Consider the following 27903-nt stretch of genomic DNA (forward strand, 5'->3'; position numbering starts at 1 on the left):
TGGAGTGGGAGGAAGCCAGACCTAGCCCACATACGTGTTTTCGGATCCCCTGTGATGGCGCACGTCACCCGGAGATCGGAAGCCGTAGCGGAAGAAATGCAGCAGTCACAACAAGGCTTAGTTACTCGAGACAAATCGTCTGGCGGTGATGATCCTCGTACTCCATCCGAAGCTCTACAAGGCCCGAAATCGCAGCATTGGAAGGAAGCAATGGATGATGAATTTCGCTCTCTGGTCGATAACGATACTTGGGAACTCGTGGAGCTGCCGCCAAACAGGAAAGCCATCGGATGTAAAGGGCTGTTCAAGTCAAAACGAAATGAAAATGGAAATGTTGTGCGGCACAAAGCCAGACTAGTGGCGCAGCGATTTACCCAAAAATTTGGCGTGGACTTTGATGAAGTGTTTGCGCCAGTAGCCAAGCAGGTATCCTTGCGTACCCTACTCACTATAGCAAGCCGACGTGGAATGATCGTCAAGCATGTAGATATGAAGACTGCATATCTCCACGGGATACTGGACGAAACGATATACATGAAGCAGCCGGATATGTACCATACAGGAGGAGCGAATGTTGTTTGTCGTCTCAAGAGAAGCATCTATGGACTCAAGCAATCAGCTCGTGTGTCAGATGCTGGAGGAAGTCCTAGAGAAATTGATGAAATAATTTTTGGATGGATGATTCCTGATGTGGTTACCTTATAAATATCCAGATTGAATTAATGAAGGTATATAACAATTTTCTTGGAATAATTATTTAGAAAGTTCATGAAAAAAACACTGCGGAACACGTTTTTGTCTCAAGCATCAAAATACCGCTATTTACTTAATTAAGGGTTGCTGAATCCATTGCTGTTTTCAAAAATGTCATAGCACGTCTAGTTTTTGAGATATTGACTGTTGAATATGCAAAATTTTACTATATGAGCCAACTTGCATGCAAGTTTTCCAGCTTGTAAGGCAATTTATTAACTTAATTTGCCACAGATTTCAAACTTTATGTGTTTAACAATACTTATCAGCAAAGTTCATAATACAATCGATGCTCAAAAGTTATTTTTTGATGTTTTAGAACAGTATTGTATTTTGCCATATAAGAGAAACGAAGAGTTTTGTATGGGGACTGCAAACATGTTGAAAAAATCGATTTAAACTAAATGTTATCGCGCAATTTCAACCAAATTTTATCTGAATCGAAAGTTTAAGTCCTGATTTGCATGCATACTTAATTTTATCACAAAAAAGTTTGATAAATCATACTTTAAATTTCATGTAAACATCAATTAAACCAGTGTTTCATACAACTTTGGCGACCTGTAGCTAAAAATTGTGACGTGCAGGGACATTTCTGAAAACGGCATCAGATTCGGCGACCCCAAATCTAATAGAGACACATAATTTCATCATTGAGACACGCAAAAATGTCATTTTTGTTACGCTGTGAAATCAAAACAAACTCCTGAAGAGATCTGCGGAGTAATACGTGAAAGAAATCTATAGTAAATCAAGCTGTTATACTGGTAATGTCATAAGAAATTCCAAAAACGCCCTTAGAATTATACATAGAAAAATGTCTGTTCAATGTAGCAATCAAACTCTCATCTCGTGCTTCCTGTTAAGTATCTCTTATTATCTATAATATATGTATGGTCTCGTTTTTTTTACTAGAAGTGTCTAAAGTAATTATTTCTAATACGATCATACTACCAGCCTCAATTTCCCCAGAGAAAAAATGCAAAACGGGTACGTCAATGAAGTCCATACAGGGTGTCCGCAAATTATCCGTACAAACTTTGAAGACATGGCTCTATACAATCAAGCATAATATATTCAATATATTCTTGCATGGTTTTAAACATTGGCTTATTATATTCTTAAGAAGTAAGTTTGACACATTTCCGATTTCAAATAATTGCAAAACGAACCCAAATGTATTGAGATGTCTTAAAAGGAGCTGTTTTTCGAGCTTTATGATATAAGAGAAAAGTCCATAGGGATAACATATCTCCAGTATGACTAGCGGCCCTCAGGAAAAACGTCTCCGAAAAATTTAAATTTGCCTGTCTCAGTTACAGGCAATTATTTCGAAATTTTTTAAAGTTGTATTTTGTGTTAACATATAGTTGAATTATAAATGGTACATGGACATTGACTTTTTCATTGTTTTCAATGAGAGATCATCTTGCCAATAGTTTGCTGTTCGGATAATTTGCGGACACCCTGTACATATGAATCCCATTTTAAGAGAAAGGATATGAGAAAGGACCTTTCAGATCATTCGATAAACATTCTTGATTTTCGTGGTAAACAACAAAAATCACCAATTTTTTTGAATTCTTTCCTAGATAAATTTATTTTTGAAGATACCTTTTCATTTGAAGAAAAAAAATTTTTAATCATCTTAAATTAACTATTCGTATGTTTTGGGAAATTTCTTAAACCTAGAATTATTTTTTAAAACCTGGAAAACTCAGGGAATTTCATTTCTGTAAATGAGTAGACACCCTGTCGAAGTTATGCATTAGACATTGTTCATGACTGTATCCTGGAGAAGTTCTGGTTTTGGTGAAAATTGATACCAATCCAAAATAGGCATCTTTCCAGGCATCCTTCGAAGAGTTTGCCAAGAATCCCGATAAAATTAAACAAAAATCTGCCTAAGAATACCTAAAATGAATTTCATTAAAGATGCCACAAACATGTTTAAGAATGACTAGAAGATTTCTATGTAAATCTGCAGAATACAAGATCTCGTCAAGGACCTAATAAGGCCTTTGTTGTAGATCAAGGACTTGTCAAGATAGTTATCCAAAAAAGAATCCGCCAAACTGGTATTCTTAATAAATCTGGCCAGAATTTCAGTAGGAAACCATTCAGATCCTTCAAGACATTTTCCAAAAACCATTATTATTATTTATCTTTATTTTAAAGGTTTTTCGCCCTTGGCGAGTTCACCACTTTTTAACGGCAAAAAGGCTGGCCAGATGGGCTAGCCTAGACGGATTACATTGCACTGTGTTTTATTTCGTCGATTTCATGCGCTTTTTGAATAGCGCCCAAACCGTTGATTTATATCTAAAAGATCGAAGACCTGATCTATAGCTAACTTGAGCAAACTTTTTGTTCTGACAAGATTGCTTTAAGGATGTTCAATAAAATTCATGAAATAGTTTATAAAAGAATTACCGAGTCAAATGTCTAACGTAATATCTTGCGTATTTGTCAAGAAAAGAGTAGGATGAATTTTTCAAGTACCTAATTCTTAGAAAAATCGGATTTGCCGGATTGTACATGAAAGGTAAGCAACTGTTGAACTAAACGACTACCTCTAATGTTGTCCACCTTTGAAAAGACCTGAAGTGAAGATAAACAGGTGAAATCTCTTTCGGATTCGATTGATATCTAATACAGCGTCTCTTATTTTCCCACCAAACGCTGCAACATAAATTGGAATTTCATTATTTTCGGAAAAAAAATCTAATAATAGCTTGCATATTTTAAAAACGATTTATTATTCTACCTATCCTGATGTCATCTCAAATGCTGTATCTCCACGGAGAAATTCCACAGCTGACTAGGGGCCCCCCTTCGGCACTCACTCACGCCCACGTCGGCGCTAACCAAGTTCTCCAGGCACATTTCAGTCTCACTGTGTACCAGCGTGCCGCCCTTCCTCTCCCACCTCTGCGACTGCTGATCTCCATTCTCGTCCTCGCACTGCTCCAGCTGCACCATACCCTGCCGCACATTCATACACGCCCCCGAATCCGTACTCAACTGGCCGGTCTTCTTGTTCAGGGACCACTTGCTTGCACCATCCGCATCATCCCGGCTGCACTCCACCAATAGGACATCGTTGCCCTGGGGTAACCTCCGCTGCCGGTGGCTTCGCTTCCGGGACCGTTTGTACTTTGGTTTCACGTCCAAACACCGCTCGCCATGTCGCAAGTGGCCAAAGGCTGCATTGTTCTCGTTGGGCAGCTTCAAATCCAGGAACACATTCTGCATGTACCAACTAAATTTGCGGCAGTTTAATCGCCGCTTCAGATCTTTCATTTGCTGCAGAGAGCCCACCGAGAGTCCACTGGCTTCCGGCCGAGTCTCATAGAAAAAGTTCTGGAACTCATCCATCCAGACGGACGCGATTCGTTTGGTATTTCTGTAAAGAACGATTCACTGGTTAGGTTCATCTCTAGCATTCTTCGTCATAACCACCTCACCTCAAATAAGTAGCGGCACTTCCCTGTGGAAACCCGTACGGATGCTTCCGACGGAACACATGCCCTATCCGGGAACACGGGACCACTTCCACGTGGGCGCCGCAAAGCCAAGTCTTCAACGAAAACTCCAGCGATTCGCCGCCCCAAATCTCCAACCCACCATCGAACCCTCCCAGCTGCTGGAACAAGGTCTTCGACACTATGAACACCCCACCGGAAATGGCCGGACTGTAGAACGGCTGAGACTCGTCATGGTTCCGGTGCTCCAGTTCCTCCTCTGCCACCGGAAGCCACCGAAATCGCAAACTCCAATCGAATCCACCTCGCAGTCGCGCCGAATTCGGTCGATATTCGAAACTATCCGCATCGATGATGTCTATAATGGGACTCAGCACCGCCGTGGAGTCCACCGTCAATCGATCCACCAACGGTTCCAACCAGCCTCGGTTCACCTCGCAGTGACTGTCCAGAAAGAGGACGAAATCTCCGCTGGCGTACGCCACTCCAATGTTCCTGGAACGAATCAAACCTTACCTGAGTGCTCGAGACATTAAGTTCTTTGGCGCGCCAATAACTTACCTTCCCGGACGAAATTCCGGTGGAATCGCACCAGGGGAATCCGACCCAGAAAGTCCAGGTTGTGCTCGAGCGATGTGCTGCAGTCGTCGATAACGATGATTTCCTGCAGCAGTTCTGGGGGAGTTTGCTTCAGTACGCTGCCGATGGTACGCAACAGAGTTGAGGTGGCCTCATTGTGGAACGTGATTATCACAGATGTGGTGCGGCCCGGGGAGGTTAGGAACTCCCGCGTTTTGCAACTGTAATGATAGTAAGAATCAAAATTGATATACTTGTGTCACTTCTATAGACTGGCGTTTCAATATAAGAACTAGGATTGGTTTCTATATCTATCTATCTTCTATATAAATAAAAATGGAGTGGTGTTTGTATGTCACGAAATGGCTTGAAAACGGCCTAGCGGATTTTGAAAATTCTTCCATTGTTATGTTCCTTAAGTGTTCCGACGTGTTTGTGTTTATAGAAAGCCCAGGATATTGAACGCAAAAGTCGGAAAAACGGGAGTGAACGGAACTGTCATTTTGTACGGGACGTTTTATGGCGTTTTTCAACAGCCTACTTGATAGCAAGACGAAGTTTGCTGGGTCCACTACACTCTTAAAAATAATGAATATTACTTTGGACGTAATTCAGGTTATGACTGAATGACAGATGATGTAAGTGGTGGAACGACACAAAAATGTGTCTTTGAAGATGTATTGAACAAAAAATGTAATTTCACATAATAAAGGACACGAAAACAATGGAACTGTGATCGACTTTTCCCGAATCAGACACTAACATATTTTGAATTCGACACACATTCACGTCATTCGGCTCGCTTCTTTTATGTGCATCCTGAAAGACGTAAATCACATGATTTTTTCGTAGTGTGTAGTACAAAATATTGCCTTTCTCAAGCTCATCAGAAGCTCAACGGATTCTTTTCACGAAGTCTTTGTGAGGTAAAATGTGCAGGAATAAGGATGTACACATCTTGAGGGCGCTGTGATTGAAAGGTGGGAAGTAGTACTTCAATGAACATCTGCATGGAACTGAAAGTCCGGGCAACCGAGACGAAGACGATGCCTTCGTCAGCCTCGTGCAGCTTTTTTGAGAGAAGTTAAGTTTCGTATATTCAGCAGCGCAAGTACAATCAAGCAGCTGGTAAGGGTGGCAACGGAGCTAAAATCATCAAGACAGAAGTTAGTCGTTTGTCCAAATCAGATGATTATCAGAATCTGCGAAAGCAGCTACCGAAGGATTTGATGCGTGGATCATATACTCTACTAGGTGCAAGTAAGGATTGATTGACATAAGATAACGTCAAAAATTGTTCCTGGAACTTCTGCATCATACCAAAACTTGATATTAGGTTTTTCTTAGTGTGTACATTCAATTCAGCAACTCATCCAATGATTTTCAAAGGGATGTTTGGAAAATATCTTTCTAAATTATTCCTTTTTTTACTTAAACATTTATTTATAAGGCTCATGTGCCGTCAGGCGTTACGGAGCCAAATCATTTCAAATATTTTTACATATTCATGTTGACTTCTTACTTTTCTAAATTACTCCTTGAATTACTTCAGCAGTTTATCGCTAATACCTTCATAAAATTTTAATGGAGTTTGCTCAAAAAATTTCCACTCACTAAGTTTATTCCAATGTTTGTACATAAATTCGTTAGACGATTGTTTCTGGAAATCTTAGAACAATTCCTCCAGAAATTCGTACGTTGATTTTTCCAGCAATTCTTCCTGTCATTTCTACATAAACATCTTCAAACATTGTTCACGCTTTCTTCCAGGAATTGCTTTAGAAATTCTTTTAGGAATCATTCCGAAAAATCTATGACACTTGCCAGGACTTTCTTCATCTTTCTTTATTTTTCAACTAATTACCTTATGGAATCTCTGTTTATTACGTGATATCCAAATGAATAAATCACGTTTGAGCAGAAAAAATGAATGAGAAATTTCTCATGAAGTTTTTCCAGAGTAGTGTCTGGTCTTCCGATTCTGTGGCATGCTCTTGCAGGGCGAGCGACGGAATCAAGACCAATTGTTTTCGGTCCGCGTGGCGCAAATACGAAAAACGATTCGCGTTTCTCAGTTAGTATGTATGTTTCAAATAAAACTGAAAATTGTGGCTGCTCAATCAAGGATGAAGGATCAATTGGTGAGCTCGTTTCATGCTTTTTTTAAATCTATAAAATATATATGACCGCACATTTAATCGTTACAACGTTGGGACATAAATATGATTATTCAACAAACTATGAATAGTTCGTCACTGTAAGTGTCGGCATAAACTCTAATTCATTTTTTTTTTTGTTTTATCTTTTCATATAAAATCGCTTGCCTTTTACCTTTATTTTTATAAAAAAAAAGCTCTGAATGGTTCGGTCTGTTTGTCTGTGCTAGAAGTATAGACTTGCAAAACGTTCATTTTATTCAAAATACTTTGAATGGTTCGCCACTGTAAGTGTCGGCATAAGAATATTATGTGATGGTCCAGCCAATCTATTTATTTTTTTTCAATTTGAGTTACAAGGCTAGTAGCAAGTCACTTTTAAGTGACTTGGTCACTTTTTTGAGGCCAGTCACTTTAAAGTCTCTTTTTTGAAGCCATTTCAACTAAAGTCACTTTTTTCATCAAAAAGTCACTTTTTTCAATTATTTTGAGCTAATTTTTCGGGTGAAAATTTTGAATCGGCCTTCTTAATTTAGACTAAGTTTTAAGTTAGCAGGGTGTCTACTACCTGAAAAATCCTGGAAAACCTGGAATTATCAGGGAATTTTATTCAACCTGGAAAAACCTGGAATTATCAGAAGATTTCAGCTATACGCAGGAAAAAAAACCTCGAACCAGTAATTATTATGGCAGAATATGTCCTTTTTGTAACACAACATTTCTTCAATCAAAAACTGTTACAACTTGAGGTATTCAGTCAATTCACTTTAAGTTATTTTTTATATTCCGAATAACTTGTTTAAATAAGGAAGTAGGACTTAGGATTGCTAAAATGGGAAAGGCAAACACGATTTCCAGTTCTAGTTGGGTATCTTTCATGAGCATATGAAATAAATAATATTTGTAGGAAAATGAAAGCTAGTAAAAATAGTATATTTTCAGGTAAGCAGATCTTTTTTAAAGGCTTGGATACTATTATAATGCACATCTCTTAAAAGTTTTTATTTTTAGTTAAGGTCTCTAAAGGCATTATAATCAATATGGTATCTAAAGTCACTTTTTAGCCATAACCCTCTCTTTCCCATGGTAGCTCCAGAGCTCAATTATTTTTGACGAACTTGATGCAAACCGAACCAGAGGAATACTATGAATTAGTTTCTACAGTCAACTCTCCATAACTCGATATTGAAGGGGCCATCGAGTAAAGGAGGTATCGAATTATGGAACACAAAACCAGTGCAAATGCGATCCAAGGGACCATCGCAATAGCCATGAAAACCAACTTTTGCTGTGGTTCTCTAACTCGATATCGAGATACGAAATATCGAGTAAGGGAGAGTTAACAGTAGATTATGATTCTATACTTATCAGATTAATCCAAAAGTCAACTAACTTTTTGAATAGTAAACCTATTGGTAAGCAATCAGTTTACTATTGTAAAACAACCAACAAATTTTAAAATGATTTTGAAAAAAAATAGACCTTTTGAAATATTATTTTTGAATTACTTTTTATAAAAACGCTTTTTCATAAAGAAACTATCGATTAAAGTAGTCGAAAATAGATGGTTAATCTGCTTGCAATGAATTCTGGTGCAACATTCTAGAGGCGCCAGAGAAACCTTCAGAGACTATTACGTAACTATTTATCCAGAGATTCCTTCTGGAATACTTTCAAGAAGTCCACCAGGAATGCCACCGGCAATTTTTCAATAGAAGCTCAGAGGAATTTCTTCTCAATTTTATACTAAAAAAATTAAGAGCATTCCTACGCAATTTTCACAGAGATTACTCTGAAGAAAAAATCTCTGTATTTCTTTCAGATCACTGATTCTTTCACAGATTTCTTCAACTTCAACTTCTAGGACTCTTCCCGCATGCTCTACAGAAGTTTTTCCCCAAAGGTTTATTATAGAGTTTTCAAAAAAAAATCGACATTTTTACAAGAAACCCTACAATAATTCCTACGCCTTTTTCATTTAATCCAGGCATTTTTTTAAGGATTCTCTCAAAAAATTCATCCATAACTACTTTCCGGAATTTCTCAAAACATAATTAAGGTATTATTAGTATTCATTACATTCCTCTAGAAATTTCTCCAGCATTTCTTCAAAATATTATTACTGCGGCTCAAACACATCACTGATATTTTTTCAAATACAGTTTCCAGACCTGCATAGATTCTTTAAAATTTCATTCAAGGTTCCACACTAGTTAATACTACAGCAATTATTACAGTGATTGCTCCGACCATTGATGGATTAATATGCTTTTATTATCATAGCAATTTATCAAGAAATATATTCATCAAGAATTCGAGAGATCTTTCAGGGATCCTCGTAGGTATTCATCATTATAACTCACTCAAGTTTCATCAGAAATTACCCTAGGATTTTATTTAGAAATTCCTCGTGGATTTTTCAAAAATTTTCACAAAAAAATATGAAATTGTTTTAAGTTTAAGATTTTTTTTGTTCGTGGTTTTTCTTAAAAAAAAATAAAACAGATTGAATACATGAAGGTATATAAACGATTCTTAGAAAAATTACATAAAAAGTTCGTAAAAATCACAAAACAAACTCCTGAAGAGGTCTTCGAAGTAATAATAAATTTACGGCAAAACGAAAAGTACTTGTCGTAATTGCATGAGGAAGTCTTAGAATGTGAATACCTTCCAGTAAACTTATTGATGGAAAATTTCTTCCTTAGTCGGCGTTTAATGGACGCGGTTTAAGCAGTATTCCAATCAAATTCGATCTTCTGTCTTCATTTTTTATTTGAAACAGTGGCGCAACCAAGGGGTGTTTTGGGGGTCGAAACCACCCCCCCCCCCCAGAGCCGAAAAAAATTAAGGGTTGCCAAGTATGTTTTAGAAATTCAACACAGAGCAAAAACTTAGTTTGATTCGTAGGAACACTAGGAATGTAAATGATTTTATTTTGATCTAAGTTTCATTTTTTAAATTCATAAACTTTCGTTGTGTCCACAGTTTGCCAAACCTTCAGAACCTTTTCATTGCTACAGCATCCGAAATATCAAAATTCTTATAGTTGCTCAAGCATTTTGCCAAATTTGGCGACCTTTAGAGTATACCAATTCTTTGATCTTTAAAGATTATTAGAGAGGAGGAAAATTTTCGAATGCTCTTGAAGTATTTAGCTGCCGGTGGAATCATTTCGGACCCATTAGGAATTTATGACAATTTTTATGTAGGTGTGGATTGAGTGTTAAGGGTGATGAGGGCGTTCATTCAAAAAATGTTAGAAAAATATTACTCGGATTTGTCTATTAGAAATATGGATGCATTGGCGTCCCACTACAATAGTAAATGAGTCGTGATTTTCAAAGGCATCCAAAAATTAAGGTTTGATAGTTGTTTAAGGTGTTATCACATGTTTGGACATAAAATCGCCCAATGAAAGCAGAATTAATTTTTGACCTTTGCACTCGATTATCAGGATTGCCAATCCTGTAAGATCTGACAATTAGTTTTCAATGATTTTTATTGCAAATCTCTGCGCTTGAAGCCATTCTCCTTGTTGATAAACTCGAAAATATATTTAAGAGACTACACAGAAAGTACAGAGGCGTCGCGTGCTCAAATAAGCCACCTGTGCAACAACAAGAAAAATATATTTTTTAATTGGGTAAATAACGCCTATGTAAACGGTAAACTGGTGATTGACTGGATTTTGCACGTTTCAGTTACAAAACATATCAGAAATAACAAAATGTATCAATGTGCGCGTATTTGCATATATTCTTGCATTTAGTAAAATAACTGCAGTGTGCATTTTTTTTTACGATTTATTGGTACGTTTTACTTGATTTGCAAATGTTTTCATCTGCATATTAATCTCGTGTATCCGGCAGAAATATAGAAAAAACACTATTTTTTTAAATAATTTTCTTGGTCCCTTAGGCATTACAACTAATATGTGAATATGTGCGTATTGTGCTCTGCAAAAAAAAATCCACGGAATGCGATTAACAGAAAATGGTGGTATATCGTCGCAGTGATAATAAAAATCACCAAATGTTTCAGATTTAGATAATTACAAACATACTTGAAGAACGAAAAAATTCAAACCTACTTGAATGTTGACGTTGCGCGCATATCTGCGCGTTTAAAATGAGCAATACCGTCGTCTTTGGTCCATAAGGGTGACTTTGGGCCAAGATTTTTACAGCAAACTATAACCAGAATAATGAAAACAATGTGGTAAGCTTCAAGAATACGTTGTAAATAGCCACTAGATGGTCATGAATTAGTTTTTTGCCTCCCGTGCAATTCAAGAGATGCATCGAAAAGGGCGGTCAAAGTCACCCTCTAGGACAAATGTCACCCCACACGGCGGTACTTGAATTGTATGAATGTAGCGTAAGAACACATCGCGAATGATTTGTACGCTGTCCGCTTCGGTGGCAAGCCGAAAATCCCGTTAGAAAGGTTAATCCTTCTTTAAAAACAACATGAATCCCACAATAAACTATAGAGAAAACAGATATGGAATCATCTATTATTAAAATATGGAAATTGGAGCAGTCTACGGAGCAAAAATAAATGCACTTATTCCATTGATAATACATTCTTCCTGAGCTTATATCATCTTCTTCAGCTTGTTCAAATCGGCTGGTTGAACCTGTCGAGAGAAACCGATTTCGTATTGCATGAAAGTTAGCACCGTAAAGCATGCAATTTGCACTCTAAGAACATTCTATTTCCATATTGACTGCGCTAACTTCACCAAAGACCAGAAATGATTAGTTTAACATTGGATTAATCGAATTTACGTATGCTTGGTATGCATTCGAATTGTTATAAATTTGATTTTAATTATTAAAACCTCTCATTTTATAATGTGGATATCCTTCTAAGTTGATGTAAATATGTCTGGATGGACATTGGAAATCCGATCTATTCCGAACAAATTGCATTCGATTAGGAAACTGCTTAGCGTGCACCAATATTTCGGAAGGAGAAAAAGTAAAACCTGTTCAACTTCTTTCGTTGAACGGGTTGTTTCCACACATGTACACACCAAATTTTCGATTAATCTTCCAGCAATTTCGTTTGCTGAAACCAATCCAGCAATACACTATTTTACTGATATACAGCATTTCTGAAATTGCTTACTGGAATTCAGCAATCTAACTTGCTGGATACTTGTCATCACCATCAGTTTTGCTGATTTTCAGTAATTTATATGACACATGATTGATAACCAGTAATCTATTTGAAATTTTGCTGTAAACCAGCAAACATTATTGCTGAACTCGTATCAGCAAACTGTTTTATCTGTCACCCGAAAAATTTAAAAAAAGAATTAATTTCTCCCACTCGTTTCATTTACAATATCAGCATGGAGCAGCAAAAAAATGTTTACCCGAACATCCATATATTTATGTATATTTTTCGTAATATCGTATTTGGTAAGTACTAAACATTCACTATGATATTGATAGTTCAATAAATATCAAAATGTTTATTTCTAGGTGGCAACTTTACCGTTACGGTAGACGATGTCCATTTTCCCCAGAGCGCAGAAAATTGCGTTTATCTATATAAATAAAAATGGAGTGGTGTTTGTATGTCACGAAATGGCTTGAGAACGGCTCGACGGATTAGAATGATTCTTCCATAGTTATGTTCCTGAAGTGTTCCGACGTGTTTGTGTATATAAAAAGCAAAGGATATTTAACGGGAAAGTTGAAAAAACAGGAGTGAACGGAACTTCCATTTTACACGGAGCGTTCCATGGCGTTTTTCAACAGCCTACTTGATGGCAAGACGAAGTTTGCCGGGACCACTAGTTTTTAAATAAATGTTTATCACATATAACGCATTCGCATTTTATATTGTTTTCTATGACATCTTTTACAAATATTACCTAAAATGTTTCATCTACCGGGTGCTGGCGATCTGAAATTGCTGGAAGTCAGCAAGAAATCCCACTAGAATAACAAATAACCTAGTGCTGATTAATCAGCAAATTCAAATTCGCTTTGCTGAATGCTCAGTAACCCAGCTGTCATTTGGATGACAATTTGCATTGCTGATCAGTTCAGCAAATTTTATTTTGCTGGATGGATTGCTGAATTTACAGCACAAAAAAAATCAGCAAAAATTTGCTGATTAACAGCAATAAAAATTTGGTGTGTATGCTTTTGAGCGTGTACAGATTACTAAGCTGTGAATGTATGTGGGACCTTAGTTATATGGGATTTGGTTCAACAGCAGCAGTTGAACAGGCACAGTAGTTTCTCTTCAACTTTTGCGCTGCTGTCTTTGGTGAAATACCACCAAATTTGATTTCCTTTTTTAAATTAGTTGTACGATTTTGATTCAAATGGTCTACCTGTTCAATGAACAGGTTGAACAGGCTGACCAGACGCCTCTGCAGAAAGAGAGCAGCTGTATAGCATCACGCTAATTTATTGTAATGTTTTCTAATTTCTAAAACATACTTTTATTCTTCAACTCGATTTTTTCATGAAAAAAATCTTCTTAAATATATTTTAAAATTTACAAAACCCCCCCCTAGAATCAAATCCTGGTTGCGCTACTGATTTGAAATATCGATTAATGCATAAAAATATTGACATTATTGGGTAGAAAAGCTGGAGTGTAAATGGAATAACATAAATCGAATAACATAACAACAAAAATTTTAATTTTACAAATGTTCTAAATTCTTATTGAAATTTACAATATAAAATACATTGGTAATATAGAAGTCACAAAATTTTGAAAATATTGAAAATCTAATTAAAAATAATCCTTTTTTAGTAGATTTTCAGATTTCAGACGTAAATGTAAACTACCCTGTTTGAAAAAATTCAAGGTGATATCTTGTAAATTTGGAAGCACAATAAAAATGTCCAAATATGGTACTCAACTGGACCTACTACCTGCAGAAGATCATATGGAATATTCCCTATCATAATTGATGTTGATCGTAAAACAGTATACTAGAATTTAAATAAAATAAAATTGATTACGGCTTGCTTTTCAAGTCACTTTTTCGAGAATAGTAAGTCACTTTTTAGTCACTTATTTCTCAAATTTGGTCACTAAAATTACTTTTTTCGGTACCAATTCTTGCTACCAGCCCTGTAATATATTGTTACACATGCTTTCATCCTAACAGCTGTAGGAATGTTGCTTTTAGCTATTTGTTCAACAAACTTTGAATGGTTCGTCACTTCAAGTAACGACATTATTTACTCCTGTTTGGAAATTTTCCATGTCAGTTGAAAATATTATACTCCTAAGCATGTTTATATCTCACGAATAATCGTTTATCATGGTTTAATCGCTTATCAAAGTGAATTCTGTGACCCAACAATCCTCCCCATTAACAACCATCCCTCCCAGTAGCCTTTGTGGAGATGCAGAGGAAAACACGGTCTCCAAATAGCAAAGGTTACACACTAACATTCCTTCCCTCAATCCCACCTGACTGCAAGGACGTGGCCGGCGCCGTTATTGACCATGTATAAATAGAGGCACTGAATTATTCACACTGAAGAAGATTATGGCCAATCCCAGCCGAACTTCTAATTGATTCTTTGTGCATATTCACTGACTTCGGTCAATCACGGAATAGCAACCATTGATATGTGTAGTCAGTCTAAGCTAAGCATCTGTGAAGCAACTTTTAAAGGAATCTCTAATAACAAAAAACAACTCAACTTACTTTGCGTGTCGCGTATCGGGCAGCGTTCGATCGACGCCAATCCGGTCGCTCAGCTCCAAATTAAAATAGTGTCGCTGGTAGGTGCCATTGATCGGAGACGTAGTATTGCTTCCACCGACCAGCTCGGCCCCATGTCGACTCAGCTCGTTCCAGTTGCTGTAGACGAGCGCCAAACTGGCGGTTTGATTTAGGTCGTCCACCTTTCGTTTGATCTGCGGCTCGTGAAACAGGTAAACGTTGTTCCAGAAGATGAACAGCAGCCCAAACACCAAAATCACCAGGAAGCCGCACTTTTTGCGAAAGAAAATCTTCATTCTGCTCGCGAGTTCACCGAAGACACGCGGGTGACTGATAGCGGCTACTAGCTACGACGCCCCGCGGTCACTGCCGGAAGCAAGGCCATGTGGTTTGAGGGGTATGCGGGACAACTGTAATCTCTATCTCTCGGTGCTCGGCTCGGGTGCCGATTTGCGTGCTTTGGTTTACTGTCGAACGCGATAACGCATCGAGAGGATTTTTTGTGGCGCCTTTTCTGTGTTTCTAGTAAACGGGATTATTTCCGACGATTATCTGAAATGAGACGCAGAATAATAAGAATTAGATGCTTTCTATGTTAGAAAGGAGAGAATGATTGAGGGTCTTATTACATGGATTTGTAAACGTTGTTGTATATTCTCAGATACATAGGTATTTGATTCGATTGAGCTGACGACTCAAAATTGGTGAGCTCTTTTCATCCTACATTTTATACCGGTATTGAGAATTATATTAAAGCCAACTTATGTCATGCCAAAAGTTAAGGCAGCAATATTTCCAGTCGAGTGGCTGATTTTGTGTTTTATATTTCGATATATCCAGAACTCGATTGTTCCTTCAGAATTGAGTTATAAAAAGTTAGTCGATAGATAATTTTTATTCGAAGAACCGATGCATGATGGGGTCAGGGATTGAATTCTGAAAAAAATTGAGAGTATCTCTCACTAATCGCTGTTTTTACAATGTAGAAATCTGCAAAAAGACCCCATGAGAAGGTAACTCAGCGACCCACTAAAACCAACCTATGCACTGTACATGAGCAATTCTCGTAGAATTGCTTAAGTGGTGTACAGAGTGCACCGACATTACCCTTGGTCTCAAACCCTCATCTCTCCGGAACCACCTTACGGTATTTTTTCGGGGAGGGGCACAACACATGTAGCAGAAGTTGCCTAGGTAAACTGCTTCTCCTAGCCGACGTGAACAATGTTACAAGGGACCAGCCTCGGCAGGGCTAATCTTCTGCGGCCAACTCTTGGCCGGCACGTTTTAGGCGCTGCAATTCTAACATAATGTGAGTGACAGCCGTAGTTACTGCATTCCAGCACTCGGCATCCGCACACATTCTCTCTATTATATTGTCGGGGGACGTGTCTCCTCCGCATGTAGCGAGCATGCGATCTCTCACAACAATGAAACGGGGGCAATCGAACACGACATGCTCCGCTGTTTCCTCCACACCAGCACAATTGGGGCACGCAGGAGATTCTGAGTGCCCGAACCTATGCAGGTACTGTCTATAGCAACCATGTCCTGACAGAAACTGTGTCAGATGGAAGTTCACTTCCCCGTTTCCTCTTTACACGTGTCGCAGACTCCTCTGGTACCCCTTTGGTTGAAGCATTGAACATCTTCCTTGATGATAAGCCCGATGGGCGTCATCCCGGCTATGATGCACACGTCCTCTTTAGATTCGTCCGGTATGCACTTGCTGTTCTTAAGCACATTGTGGAGTTTTGGATAATCACCTGGAAAGGAATCACCCTCCACGCGATGCTTATACAACTTACCCAGGCAAGTGTCGGTTCGCAAGTGGGGCAGCATGAATGCATCTTGTGGGCAACTGACAGTAGTGAACATTCAGAGATGCCCACGGGCTTGCTGTGATCAATTATATTGCCATTCTCCAACGTAGTGGATTCTATATCTCACATTCTCCCTCTGCTCCAAAGAAATTGTAGTCAATTTTCGAAAAACAAATATGAATGGACAGAGTTTTTAGAACATATTTTAAAATAAAAAAAAAAACATCCATTTCTTTTGCTCATCTTTATACTACATACGACACACCAAATCTCGGATAGTTGGACTCGGTGCAAAATATTAATTTTGGGAAATTTCTTCTTAATAATTATTTTACTTGCATATTTTGAAAAAACAAATTCTGTTAAATATGACTATTGTTGGCCTAAAGGCTTTTTTGTTATAACCCGTGCGTTTTTATTAGTCAGAAGATAGGAGTTAGGAATTGGCATATGATTTCGCAGTCGCCTCAAAAATAATGCTTCAAACAATCGTGCCATTTCAGTCATACAGTTTTTTTGGTATCCAGTCTCACTCGTTTCGAGTCTGGTTTTAAACAAACCATTTAATCAGTTTTTATCCTCTCGTCATTTTTATTGGCCTTTTTTTCATTAATTCCATGTGCTACTTCGATTGTTCTGGTCAATAACGGAGTAGCTACTACGAATTGTACGGTCATCTATGCTCATGCTCATGCTCTCGTCATTTTTATTGGGCTTTATGAAAAATGTTGCAAAAAATATTTGATGCTTAGTTCTCCATGCCACGTAACTTTTGCACTTCTAACGGGAGCTCCGAACCCAAGGGCTGTATACTCATCGAAGGCCGTCGGTGAACCTCCGCTATTCTTGGCCTCTTCAAAGTTCTTTGCCATTCGGAACGCGATTAGTGCTGCACGGGCGGAGGAAAGCTTGAACGATGATTTTGATTTGGTTTCACCCGCAACCTCGTCCAGGATTCGAATGGCTTATCAGGATAAATTTTGCACTAGAGAACAATTTATCCACATCTTTGTGAGTTTATTATTGCTTGAAGCTAATTATGCTGTTCCGTTCAAGAAAGGTAAAAATTTCTGCGGAAAAAATAGTTAAAAAAATTTCTAGAGTAAGCTCCATTTGAATTGACATATCTTTTCAACAGTTTACTGCGATCAAGGAAAAATACTTTTCTTTACCATTTCTTGCAAGAAATTTTCCACGCATTGAGATAAGAAATTACAAGGTTAAGGTGCATAGTCCCCATAATTCTGGGTTTCTATGAACCATGACTCAAATCTATGATAGAAACAAATAGCACCAATGGGTGCTGCTCATCCAGCATTCTCAAATTATTAATTAAATTTCAATCATTTGTCGGCATATTCTAATATTTCATCGATGTACATTTCCATGAATTGTACCTCACGACAAACAACACTGATTTTACAAATAGCACTAAGAAAAAAAATAAACAATTGTCATGCTTTCATTTTTTGCCATACAACTTGTTTGGTTTCTTCCCCTACGGCATACAATAAGCCTTTTCATGTGATAGATCCGTCTATGCATTTTTTTAATTCGGTGAAGGACCAGTGCTAATACGGGGCTATCATATCCATAGAAGAACTGTCAAAGAGATTCCCGATCAGCTTATTTGAAACGTCTTGTGAATAGACCTATACGCTCTGTACTTTAAATCTGATATTTGCACAATTCAAAACAATGGAATCGCCGAAAAGCTCTTCTGCCACAGCAAGTAACACGCTCTAAGAATCTTGTTTTCATAACGAACATTTCGGAGTCTTTTCCCCTACAGCAAACAACGCGCTCTAAGATTTCTAATCTACATTTGTACAACACAAAATAACAAGTTTGTCAAAATTTTCAATTTTATCAAACATCAGACTCTGCCTGGGCACGTCTTCCCCAACGGCAAACAACACGCTGTCAGCGACCGATCTGACATTTGCACCACGCAAAACAACAAGATCGTCGAACTTTTGGTTTTCGACAGCGAAAATTACCGGGACGCTTCTTTCCTCACGGTAAACGACACGGTATAGGCCTTTTCATTTGACAAATCCGTCTATGCATTTGTTTACATCAGTGGAGGACCGGTGCTAACACGGGCCTGTCATTTTCATAGAAGAACTGTCAAAGTACTTCCCGATCAGCTGATTTGAGACGTCATTTGAATAGGCCTATAATCGTCCGATCTGACATTTGCCCTAAGCAAAACAACAAGATCGACTAATTGACGCTTCTCGACAGCGGACATTGCCGGGGCTCGTTTTCCCCCTCGGCAAACAACACGCTGTAAGCGACCGATCTGACATTTGCACCACGCAAAACAACAAGATCGTCTAAATTTCAGTTCTCGACAGCGGACATTACCGGTGCTCGTCTTTCCTCACGGTAAACACTATATAATCGTTCGATCTGACATTTGCCATACGCAAAACAACAAGATCGAAGAATTGTCGCTTCTCGGCAGCGGACATTGCCGGGGCTCATATCCCCCCTCGGCAAACAACACACTGTAAGCGTACGCACACCACTGCTTCTCTGGTTTTCTCTTCTGCATTCACTTTTTTTCAACGAGCGTAAAACTAATCTGACATGGGGGTCAAGAAATGTCTACTAGACACACTCCACGCTGCAGCCTGCACTACTGATTTTCACATTAGCAACGCTGCAGGGTGATTCCTCCTATTGATAAAATCTGAAATAAATACTAGGCATCTTTCCACAAATTAGTAGAAAGCTGGCAGGATCGCCAATGTGGAGTTTTGGATAATCACCTGGAAACAGGCTTCTTCCTTGCTCTTGACTTATCCTCTTTCTCCCCCTTTTAATGATCAACTACAAAAGAGAAGCGATTTTACCCCACACAAACTGAGCGTACTTGATCTGCGGGATGAAGAGTTTACACGTTTGTCTTTACTTATTTTCATTCCCACAGTGGTAAAGAGTTTATTTTGACAACCTCAGTGCTTAAAAGAGAAAGAGATTACTTTCTCCCTTTCTCAGTTAGGGGGAGAGCATTTTTTCCCATTTCTCAGTTCGGGGAAGAGCATTTCCAGACAGCTCTTCGTTGTCTCTTTGTAGCTCTTTACCCAAAAGGGCAAAGAGGAAAGCGAAATCATGCTCTTGTATTGACTGAGAAACCAACCTCAGTTCATCCCAAAAGCAATGATGATGTATTTGCAAAGCTTCGCAGTAAGCTAGAGCTGTCAAATGGAAGATGTGCGTTTGGCTAGAGCCAACATTTCTCTCCACTCTCTCAGCTGCATCTTGTGGGCAACTGACAGTAGTGAACATTCAGAGATGCCCACCGGCTTGCTGTGATCAATTATATTGCCATTCTCCAACGTAGTGGATTCTATATCTCACACACATTATCCTGTACGTGCTTTCCAACCGTTTTAGGTTTCTGCTCGTTCTAAGCGCTTTTGACCAAATTGATCCTCCATACCTTAGTATGGATAGCGCCACACTTGCCAGTAGCTTGCGTTTGCTGGCAATTACAGCAGAGCTGTTAGACATCATCCTCGAAAGCGCTGCTATAGCCGTAGATGCCCTTTTACAGGCATATTCAACGTGGCTAGCAAAGCTGAGCTTGTCATAGATCATTACCCCAAGATGCCTAAGGGATCACTTGGACTCTATGGTGCAATCACCTACCGAGTTAAGCGCCCGTTGCTCGGACTTGCGGTGGTTGACCACAACCACCTCAGTCTTGTGACGGGCCAGTCCTAGTTTCCAAGACTTCATCCATTCCTCTTCTATGGAAATAGATTGCGCTGCTGTCAACTCTACTTCCTCCATCGATTCACCATAGACCACTAGGGTGATATCTTAACACCCGTCGGAAGGGGCAGTCTCAGTATGTCATCGTACATCGCATTCCATAACAGCGGGCCCAGGATGGCCGGTACTAGCCTGTTGAAAATCAACCTCTCCAAGAACTTGCCCGTCGGATCTAGTAGACAGATAAGTCTATAAGCCAACGGGTCACTTGGTGGTTTCTGTTCGTGGATCGAAGAAACACTGCGGTTCTACAACTTCATCACAGCAACCTATTGTTTTATACCATGGCAGATCAAATGAAAAATACAGTGGAACCTCCATGAGTCGATATTGAAGGGACCATCGACTCATGGAAATATCGAGCAATGGAACAGCAATCCTTTGGAAAGCTGCTTCTAGGGACCATCATAGTAACCATGAAATTTTGTTTTTAGTATGGTTCCATGAGTCGATATCGAGTCATGGAACATCGATTCATGGAGGTATCACTGTATTTGTCATTCTTTAATAAACCGTTAACTAGAACACTGCCCATAAAAGCATAACTGTCCCATATTGAATTAGTAGGCATTGAGAAAATAGCACTCAAAGTTTGAAGTTTGTCTTCTCATACAAATTTTCATAATTTTCTAGTACATTTCTGCATGTCATATTCATTTGGCATTACCGTACAGATAACTCATTTTGCTTCTGTTGATCAGCAAAAAATATAAACTTGAACAAAATTCACGTTTTTCAGTTGCTATTTGGATTTGAAGTTCATATAGAGACTGTTATGCCTTTATTTTTCAATATGGGACTGCACCAACTTCATATTTTTCCACAACATTTTCAAACAAAATGTGTAAATTTGTATATGCGTCATAAAGTATATGTTAAAACATGGATGTTTCGATGAAAACAGGTGTTGGTTCGGAAATCCATATGGGACAGTTATACTTTTATGGGCAGAACAGATGTCTTCCACTTCAGCTCCCATATTTCATCAGGTTGTTGGTTCCAGCAAACTACTAGTCAAGCGGAACTGCGGAAGAATCAAGAAATTCTCAAGATGAACGAATTCAAGTCTTCGCTGCAGAAGCTGGGAGATTCCAACTATCCAGTCTGGAAGTTTCGCATGGAGTTGGTTTTGATCCAGGAAGGATTGAAGGCCATCGTTACGGAATCGAAGCCGGACGAAGCGGATGCCACCTGGACTGCTAACGACGCGAAGGCACGGGCGCTCATCGGATTGTCAATCGAAGATGGTTAAGTATCTCACATCATTCGAGCTGCAACGGCGAAGGACATGTGGACCACGAGCGGTCATCTCTCTCAAGCAAGGTCCATGTGCTACAGAAGCTTTGCTCGCAGCGGTTACAGGAAGGGGGAAGTATGTCGGTCCACCTGAATGAACAGACTGACTGCGATGGGAGAAGAACTCAAGGAACATCTGATCGTGGCGATGCTGTTTTCAAGTCTACCGGAGTCATACGGGAGCTTGGCCACAGAACTTTAATATCGACCAGAAGAGGACCTTACTCTCGAATTCGCTAAGGGCAAGTTACTGGACGAGTGGAGACGTCGTGAGGAGCGCCAGGCGGCGGAGAAAGTACTGTGAGCCGGTGGCGCATCTAACGGACCGTCATTTGCAAGACCGAAAGTAACGTGCCACTACTGCAACAAGGAGGGAAACTACGTCGTGATTGCAAGAAGTTTGCGAATGACAGTAAGGTTGCTGATCACACAAAACCGAAGCAGAAGGTGAAAATGGCTACTACTGACGAAACGTGCCTTGCTGCAGAAACCGGCGATTCTTTTAGAGCAGGGCTGCCCAACGTACGGCCCGCGGGCCGCATCCGGCCCGCGTCCTTATTTTGTGCGGCCCGCGGAGGGTTCGATGATTCTTCTCATATTTTTATCGTTGTGTATTATACCAACCCGAAATTAGAACTTACTAAGTCTATTTAATTTTCAATTTAGTTTTTACAAAATAGGATAGGATTTTTAACGAATCTAACACATAATTTTGCCAGAATATTAAACGAATAAATAACAACATTTTGAGCAGGTTTCTTTGGAAATACTTTTTCAGCATTTTCAAAGATTTCTAGGTGGCATTCCAAAATGATTATTGGGTGAGATTCTGAAGGCATCCTAGGCACGATTCTTGTAAAATATTGGAAATTCTGACCAAGATTTTCGTTAAAGCTTGATCAGGATTTAAGCACGAAATGTTCATGCTAATAATATATGGTCGGCTTGACAGAATTCGGAGAAAGATGTTTAAAAAACATCCTGGATATTATTCACACAGGATCTAAAATTTCTGGGGTAGATTCTCAAAATATTCCAGACTAGATTATTATATAATTTTGAAAGGGAATCTCACAATGGATAATGGACAAACCGACCAGCAGAATGCTTAGAAGCAATTATCTTCAAATCCGAACGAGATTATCTTTTTTGGAATTTACTCCATTATTGTTAGATTTTATGAACTTCATTTACTGACTTTTGTCAGATTTCAAGGGAATATTTGTTCGATTAAAAATGTGGCCCGCGACACAAAATTATTTCTGCGATTTGGCCCGCGGTTCAGAAAGGTTGGACAGGCCTGTTTTAGAGGACTGTGGGTTCTCGACTCCGGAGCTACTTCACACATGACCAACGATGTGGATCTGTTGGAGACTCTGCCCAGACAACCAGAAATCGCATGAAAGTTCACGTTATAACTCGTTTATTCATACTAATTACATCAAACTCGCAAAACACCGTGGATAAACTCGACAAATTGATGAGTTTCCTCGCATAAAACACTTCATTTCTGAGTTCATTTGTACATTTTGTTTCGTCCCGTACACTCGTACAAAGTAAGTCGATTCAATCCGTAGCAGCTGTCAAATCAACATTTGTTATCATAAGTTAAGTCGCATAAGATAACAGGTTAGTTCGGGAGAATATTTATACACTCGCATTGTATGTTATTAATCATCACATAATAAATGCATCGCCTCCACTTTTGTACGTAGAAGGCCTTTTCGCGACATCTTATAAGTGAAATTTTGCACATACAAAGCCTCCAAGTAATTTCGTTATGCGTACATTTTGGTTGTCTGGGTGGACACATCATGGCAAGAGAATATTACGGTAGTGGACGGAAAGCGAGTCAGGGCCAACGGCATTGGCGTAGGCATGTTTCAAGGCGTCAACGGTGGAGGAAACCCAAGGGATTGCTAAGACGATCTTTTTCTGTGGCCTCTTATAAAACAATGGACCTATGCACGGGTTCACTATTTGACGTTATAGCGGTGTCGTGTTATTTAGGCGACCATGGAAACTAGTGAATTCGGCACCGCTCAAACGTCAAATTAGTGAACTCGTGCATCGGTCCATAGCGGAGCTCACCCATACGAATGTGCATATTAACAAAGTAGCTGGTGCGAATGTGGGGAAATGAACCACGGCACACAGATTCAACGCATTACTTGCGTTTCATTCTGAAGAAATTGATTCACTCTTCCTTTTTTTGTCTGTTATCTATGGTTTGATTATCCGACGAAACATTTGCTTTTCAGCAGCTCATTATCATCATCAGCTTTAGCAGATTTCGTTGCGCTTCATGCGTTATGTACCGTATTCTCTCGTAGGAAAAGGTAAACATCCGAAAAATATAGGTGTGTGAGTGGAATTTCACTCTGGAGTATAAATTATGCTCCCGATAAGGAGGAACAGCTCAAGCTGTCAAATTCCATGGTGAAAAAATAGGACGTCATCCCTCTGGGGAAACCCGATGAACATCAAGCTGAGTCAAGTTTATCACGTTCCGGTACTAGCTAGTATCGGTAAGCAAGATCACCGATCAAGGTTTCTCAGTATTTTTCGACAAGAAGTCATGCAAAATCGGCATCGGAGAACGAAGAGGCAACCTGTGTCATCTCAAGAAACTATCCAGCTTTTTATAAGCGCTAATGGCCGCCGCAAACAGCCTCGCTTTCTGGTAGGGATAAGTCGAATTGACGTTTGGCTTGGGTCGTTTTATCCAGGTTTTTACGAGCGCTAATGGCTGCCGCAAAAAGGCTCACTTTCTGGTAGGGATCAGTTGATATGAAGTTTGGCTTGGGTCTGTTCTATATAAAATTACCCAAGCTAAACGTCAAATCGACTGATCCCTACCAGAAAGCGAGCCTGTTTTCGGCAGCCATTAGCGCTTTTAAAAAACTGGATATTGAACGGACCCAAGCCAAACGTCATACCGACTGATCCCTACCACAAAGCGAGCCTATTTGCGGCAGCCATTAGCGCTCGTAAAAAGCTGGATCGGACAAGACAATACTAACCGCCAACAGTCATCCGAAGCAATGCGTTCATCTGTGGCACCGCCGGTTGGGACACCGGAGCATTGATGCAATCTAGAACGTCGTGCGTGAAGGGCTATACAATGGAATCACTATGCAAGATTGCGGCGGACAAACGATGTTACGAAGGCAAGATGGCAAGGCTGTCATTCCCAAGGGTATCCGAAAGCAGGAGCAAAGCAGTAGCAGGAGATCTCATCCATCCGGACTTGGCTGGTCCTTTAGAATTGAACACTCTGGGTGGAAACCGTTACACTATGGTATTGGTGGACGATTTTTCTTGCTACACGGTACTGTATCTACTGCGATGCAAGCGTCATACATTCCCTAGCAAAATGGAATCGCTGAAAGGAAGAACCGATCGTTGGCAGAAATGATGGGGTGCTTACTGACGGAAGCTAATCTGAAGAAGTTCTGTGGTGAAGCCATTTCAACAGCTAACTACCTGCAGAATATTCTATAGAATACGTAGGTATACCTACGACGGCAGCGCTCTATGAGCTAAGGCATGGTCACAAACCTTCGCATACCCATCTCCGCGTGTTTGGTTCGTTGGCATGGGTGTATATTCCAAGCCAGAAGCAAAAGAAGCTGGACCAGAAAGCTGAATGACTAGTGCTGGTGGGCTACGCTGAGGGACGCAAAGCATACCGTCTACTGAATCCGGAAAGCAACGCTATCATCATCAGCTGAGATGTCAAGTTCAACGAGGCGTCAGAAAGAAGATTTCAAGATTTTCCCGAGCAGCATGCTGATCGTATGAGTGAAGCTGATGCATAATTCGCCTGGATTCACTGTGCACGGATACGAGAACGAGAAGCCTATACGGACTGAAGCAAGCCGCGCGATCCTGGAACCACATGCTGCACACTGACCTGCTGTGACTGGGATTCCAGGAGTGTAATTCTGACCAGTGTCTCTACCGGAATAAGGAACCAGTGGTGCTACATTCTTGTGTACGTCGATGGCCTGATCATCGCCAGCTGCAACGAGCGTACCATCGAGAGAACAGCCAGAGGACTTCAGAAACGTTTCAACATTTCGTCAATGGGAAACGTACACTGGTACCTTGGAATCGAAATGGAGCGTGACGAGAACGGCGATTTCTCTTTAAGTCAGAAGCTATACATCGATGAAATTTCCGGAACGAATGGACTAGAGGAGGCCAAGTCGTCCAAAGTCCCTATCGATACTGGATACTTCAAGCAAGATGAAGGAGAGCTACTTTCGGACAACAAAAACTACCAGAAGTTAATTGATCAGTTGCTGTATGAGTCGGTCAACACTAGACCGGACATATCGGCGGCTGTCTCCATCCTCAGTCATAAAACGAGCTGTCCAACGCAAAACGACTGGAGATGCACCACAGACTACAAGCTGCGAGCAAGTAATAACGCGAAATCTGAAGACCTGGTCGGATTCTCTGATGCAGAATGGGCCGAATGCAGTGAAGACCGCCACTTCTTCTCCTTCATCTGCCGCATACGGCGCTGGGGGCCATGGGCTTGTGGGATGATGCGGAAAGAGTACATCGATAATCGATCGCAGGAACTCGGACGAATTCTCCTAGGGCGCTATGGCGCGTTTGGTCTTAGCCATTACCACTCCGTAGGTGGTAGCCCTTGTAACAAAAAAAACAAAAAAATGGCCACCAGATGATGATGGTGGTGTGAGGTGGGCGATCGATTTAAAAAAAAATATTCTAAGCTGAAGTACACGAATAAAAGTTATAAGAGTGATTTGGTTAGCTCTTATTACGCTAAAATGTTTGTTGGGAGTGTTACGTCTGTTTCTCTGTTGTGATATTAAAATTTGATCTCATCTAACTCGAAAAACGAAATCACTGCTGGACAAATCATTGAACTGGAAACTCCGCACATCAAAATATCAATGAGCTGCATTGCAACCACTGCATATGTTTATAAAACAATTATTCGTTTTCATAAACTACAGTGAAAGCCATTTCCGTTGCGTTCTCTACTAGACGACTGCACCAACTTGGGAGTACAATATTGATTCGTTGAGTGTACCATCTAAGCCCATCAAACATATGTGATGTAGGTATTCGATCTCAAGTGTCCAGTTGTACCAATTTGCAACAAACTCGCAATCACTGATCATCAACACCGATCTAGACTCATCTGCGTCCGACGCGGAGTTCAATTGAAGCCAATTTGCGACCATTTTCACATGTCTCCGCCAATTGCAGTGCTGTGCTACTTGTGGGATACATAATTGCCCATCTTCACGCCATTCAATTGAAGACGAACAGTACAAATGGCTTCATTGTTTTCGAGTGCACTGCAACAACCCTCGCAACATCGGGTAATTATCAGAATTAGAATCGCCATGTGAACGCGCTTTTCTCTAACATGAGCAGCGGTCGACGACTCGTCCGTTGCTATTCGATTGATTTGCGATGTTAGGTCTTATCAGCACTAGCGCGATAAGCTAGTCCACGAAATATAAGAGAGCATTTCCAACGTCATTGCGGGAAGGGCCCACGTTGATGCGGATCGATAGCTGACCTTGCCGCAGCGCACGTATAATTTACGCGAAGCCAAAAAATGACTCACATTGCAGAAGGTTAGTGTGGCTTCTTCAGCTTCTGTTTCGCCACAAATCGCAGTACGCTCTGTGCCATTTCAGTTTTTGCTGCTCGCCAATCGAACCGAACAGTAGGCGCCGAGGGTCGATTTTTGTGATTGCAGAAGCCCCCGAAAATTAGCCGAGCAAACGTACCTGTCTATGTACTGGCACTACCAATTATGAAAGCGCCGACCACGATGATTAGCGAAAACAGCAATAAGAATCTAATCATAGCCGTAAATTAGGTACCTACATGTACATTGGACCACCCCACTGACTGACGAAACAGGTCCAAAGAACAAAACTGCACTACAGGAAATCACATGTGTGACCATTAATCGACGCGGCGCCCAGAGCAGTTTACAGATACGCACGCGAGCTCACGTTCCGGAATCGATTGCCGCGGATAATCTCCGGTCCAATTCTGTCCTCGAGGGAATACAGCGCTTCAACCTGAACTAACCGAACGCGTTACCGGCTCGAACGATACTGATGAACCATGCTAGGCAAGAGCGCAGTAGGCGAACTCCACGCGTGCCTCCGTTTATTGATTGCTCCACGCAGCAGAGAGGCAGGCGGCGCCCACCGGCACTCTGATTCGTTCATTTTCGCTCGTTCATTTGCCGCTTCGTTCTGTATTTGCATTAGCGTGCAAATACGTTCCTGCCTGTACCTACT

At 40.1% G+C, this 27903-nt stretch overlaps 1 protein-coding gene across 2 annotated transcripts; it reads right to left on the reverse strand.

Annotated features, from left to right (window-relative positions):
- Nucleotides 1–3488: 3488 nt before the first annotated feature.
- On the reverse strand, nucleotides 3489–27742 carry LOC5573537 (polypeptide N-acetylgalactosaminyltransferase 16). 2 transcript variants are annotated; one of them, XM_001654622.2, is made up of 5 exons: nucleotides 27479–27742; nucleotides 14673–15242; nucleotides 4800–5038; nucleotides 4221–4749; nucleotides 3489–4159 (listed from the first exon to the last, which is right to left on the reverse strand). In XM_001654622.2, the coding sequence occupies exons 2-5, from the start codon at nucleotides 14984–14986 to the stop codon at nucleotides 3532–3534; spliced, it is 1710 nt and encodes a 569-aa protein (XP_001654672.2). In that variant the 5' UTR covers nucleotides 14987–15242; nucleotides 27479–27742; the 3' UTR covers nucleotides 3489–3531. The 2 variants fall into 2 exon arrangements, with proteins under 2 accessions (XP_001654672.2, XP_021693954.1); XM_021838262.1 differs by having other exon boundaries at nucleotides 27379–27742.
- Nucleotides 27743–27903: the final 161 nt, after the last annotated feature.

The sequence above is a fragment of the Aedes aegypti genome, chromosome 1 (genome assembly GCF_002204515.2).
Source record: "Aedes aegypti strain LVP_AGWG chromosome 1, AaegL5.0 Primary Assembly, whole genome shotgun sequence".
Lineage (NCBI taxonomy): Eukaryota > Metazoa > Arthropoda > Insecta > Diptera > Culicidae > Aedes > Aedes aegypti.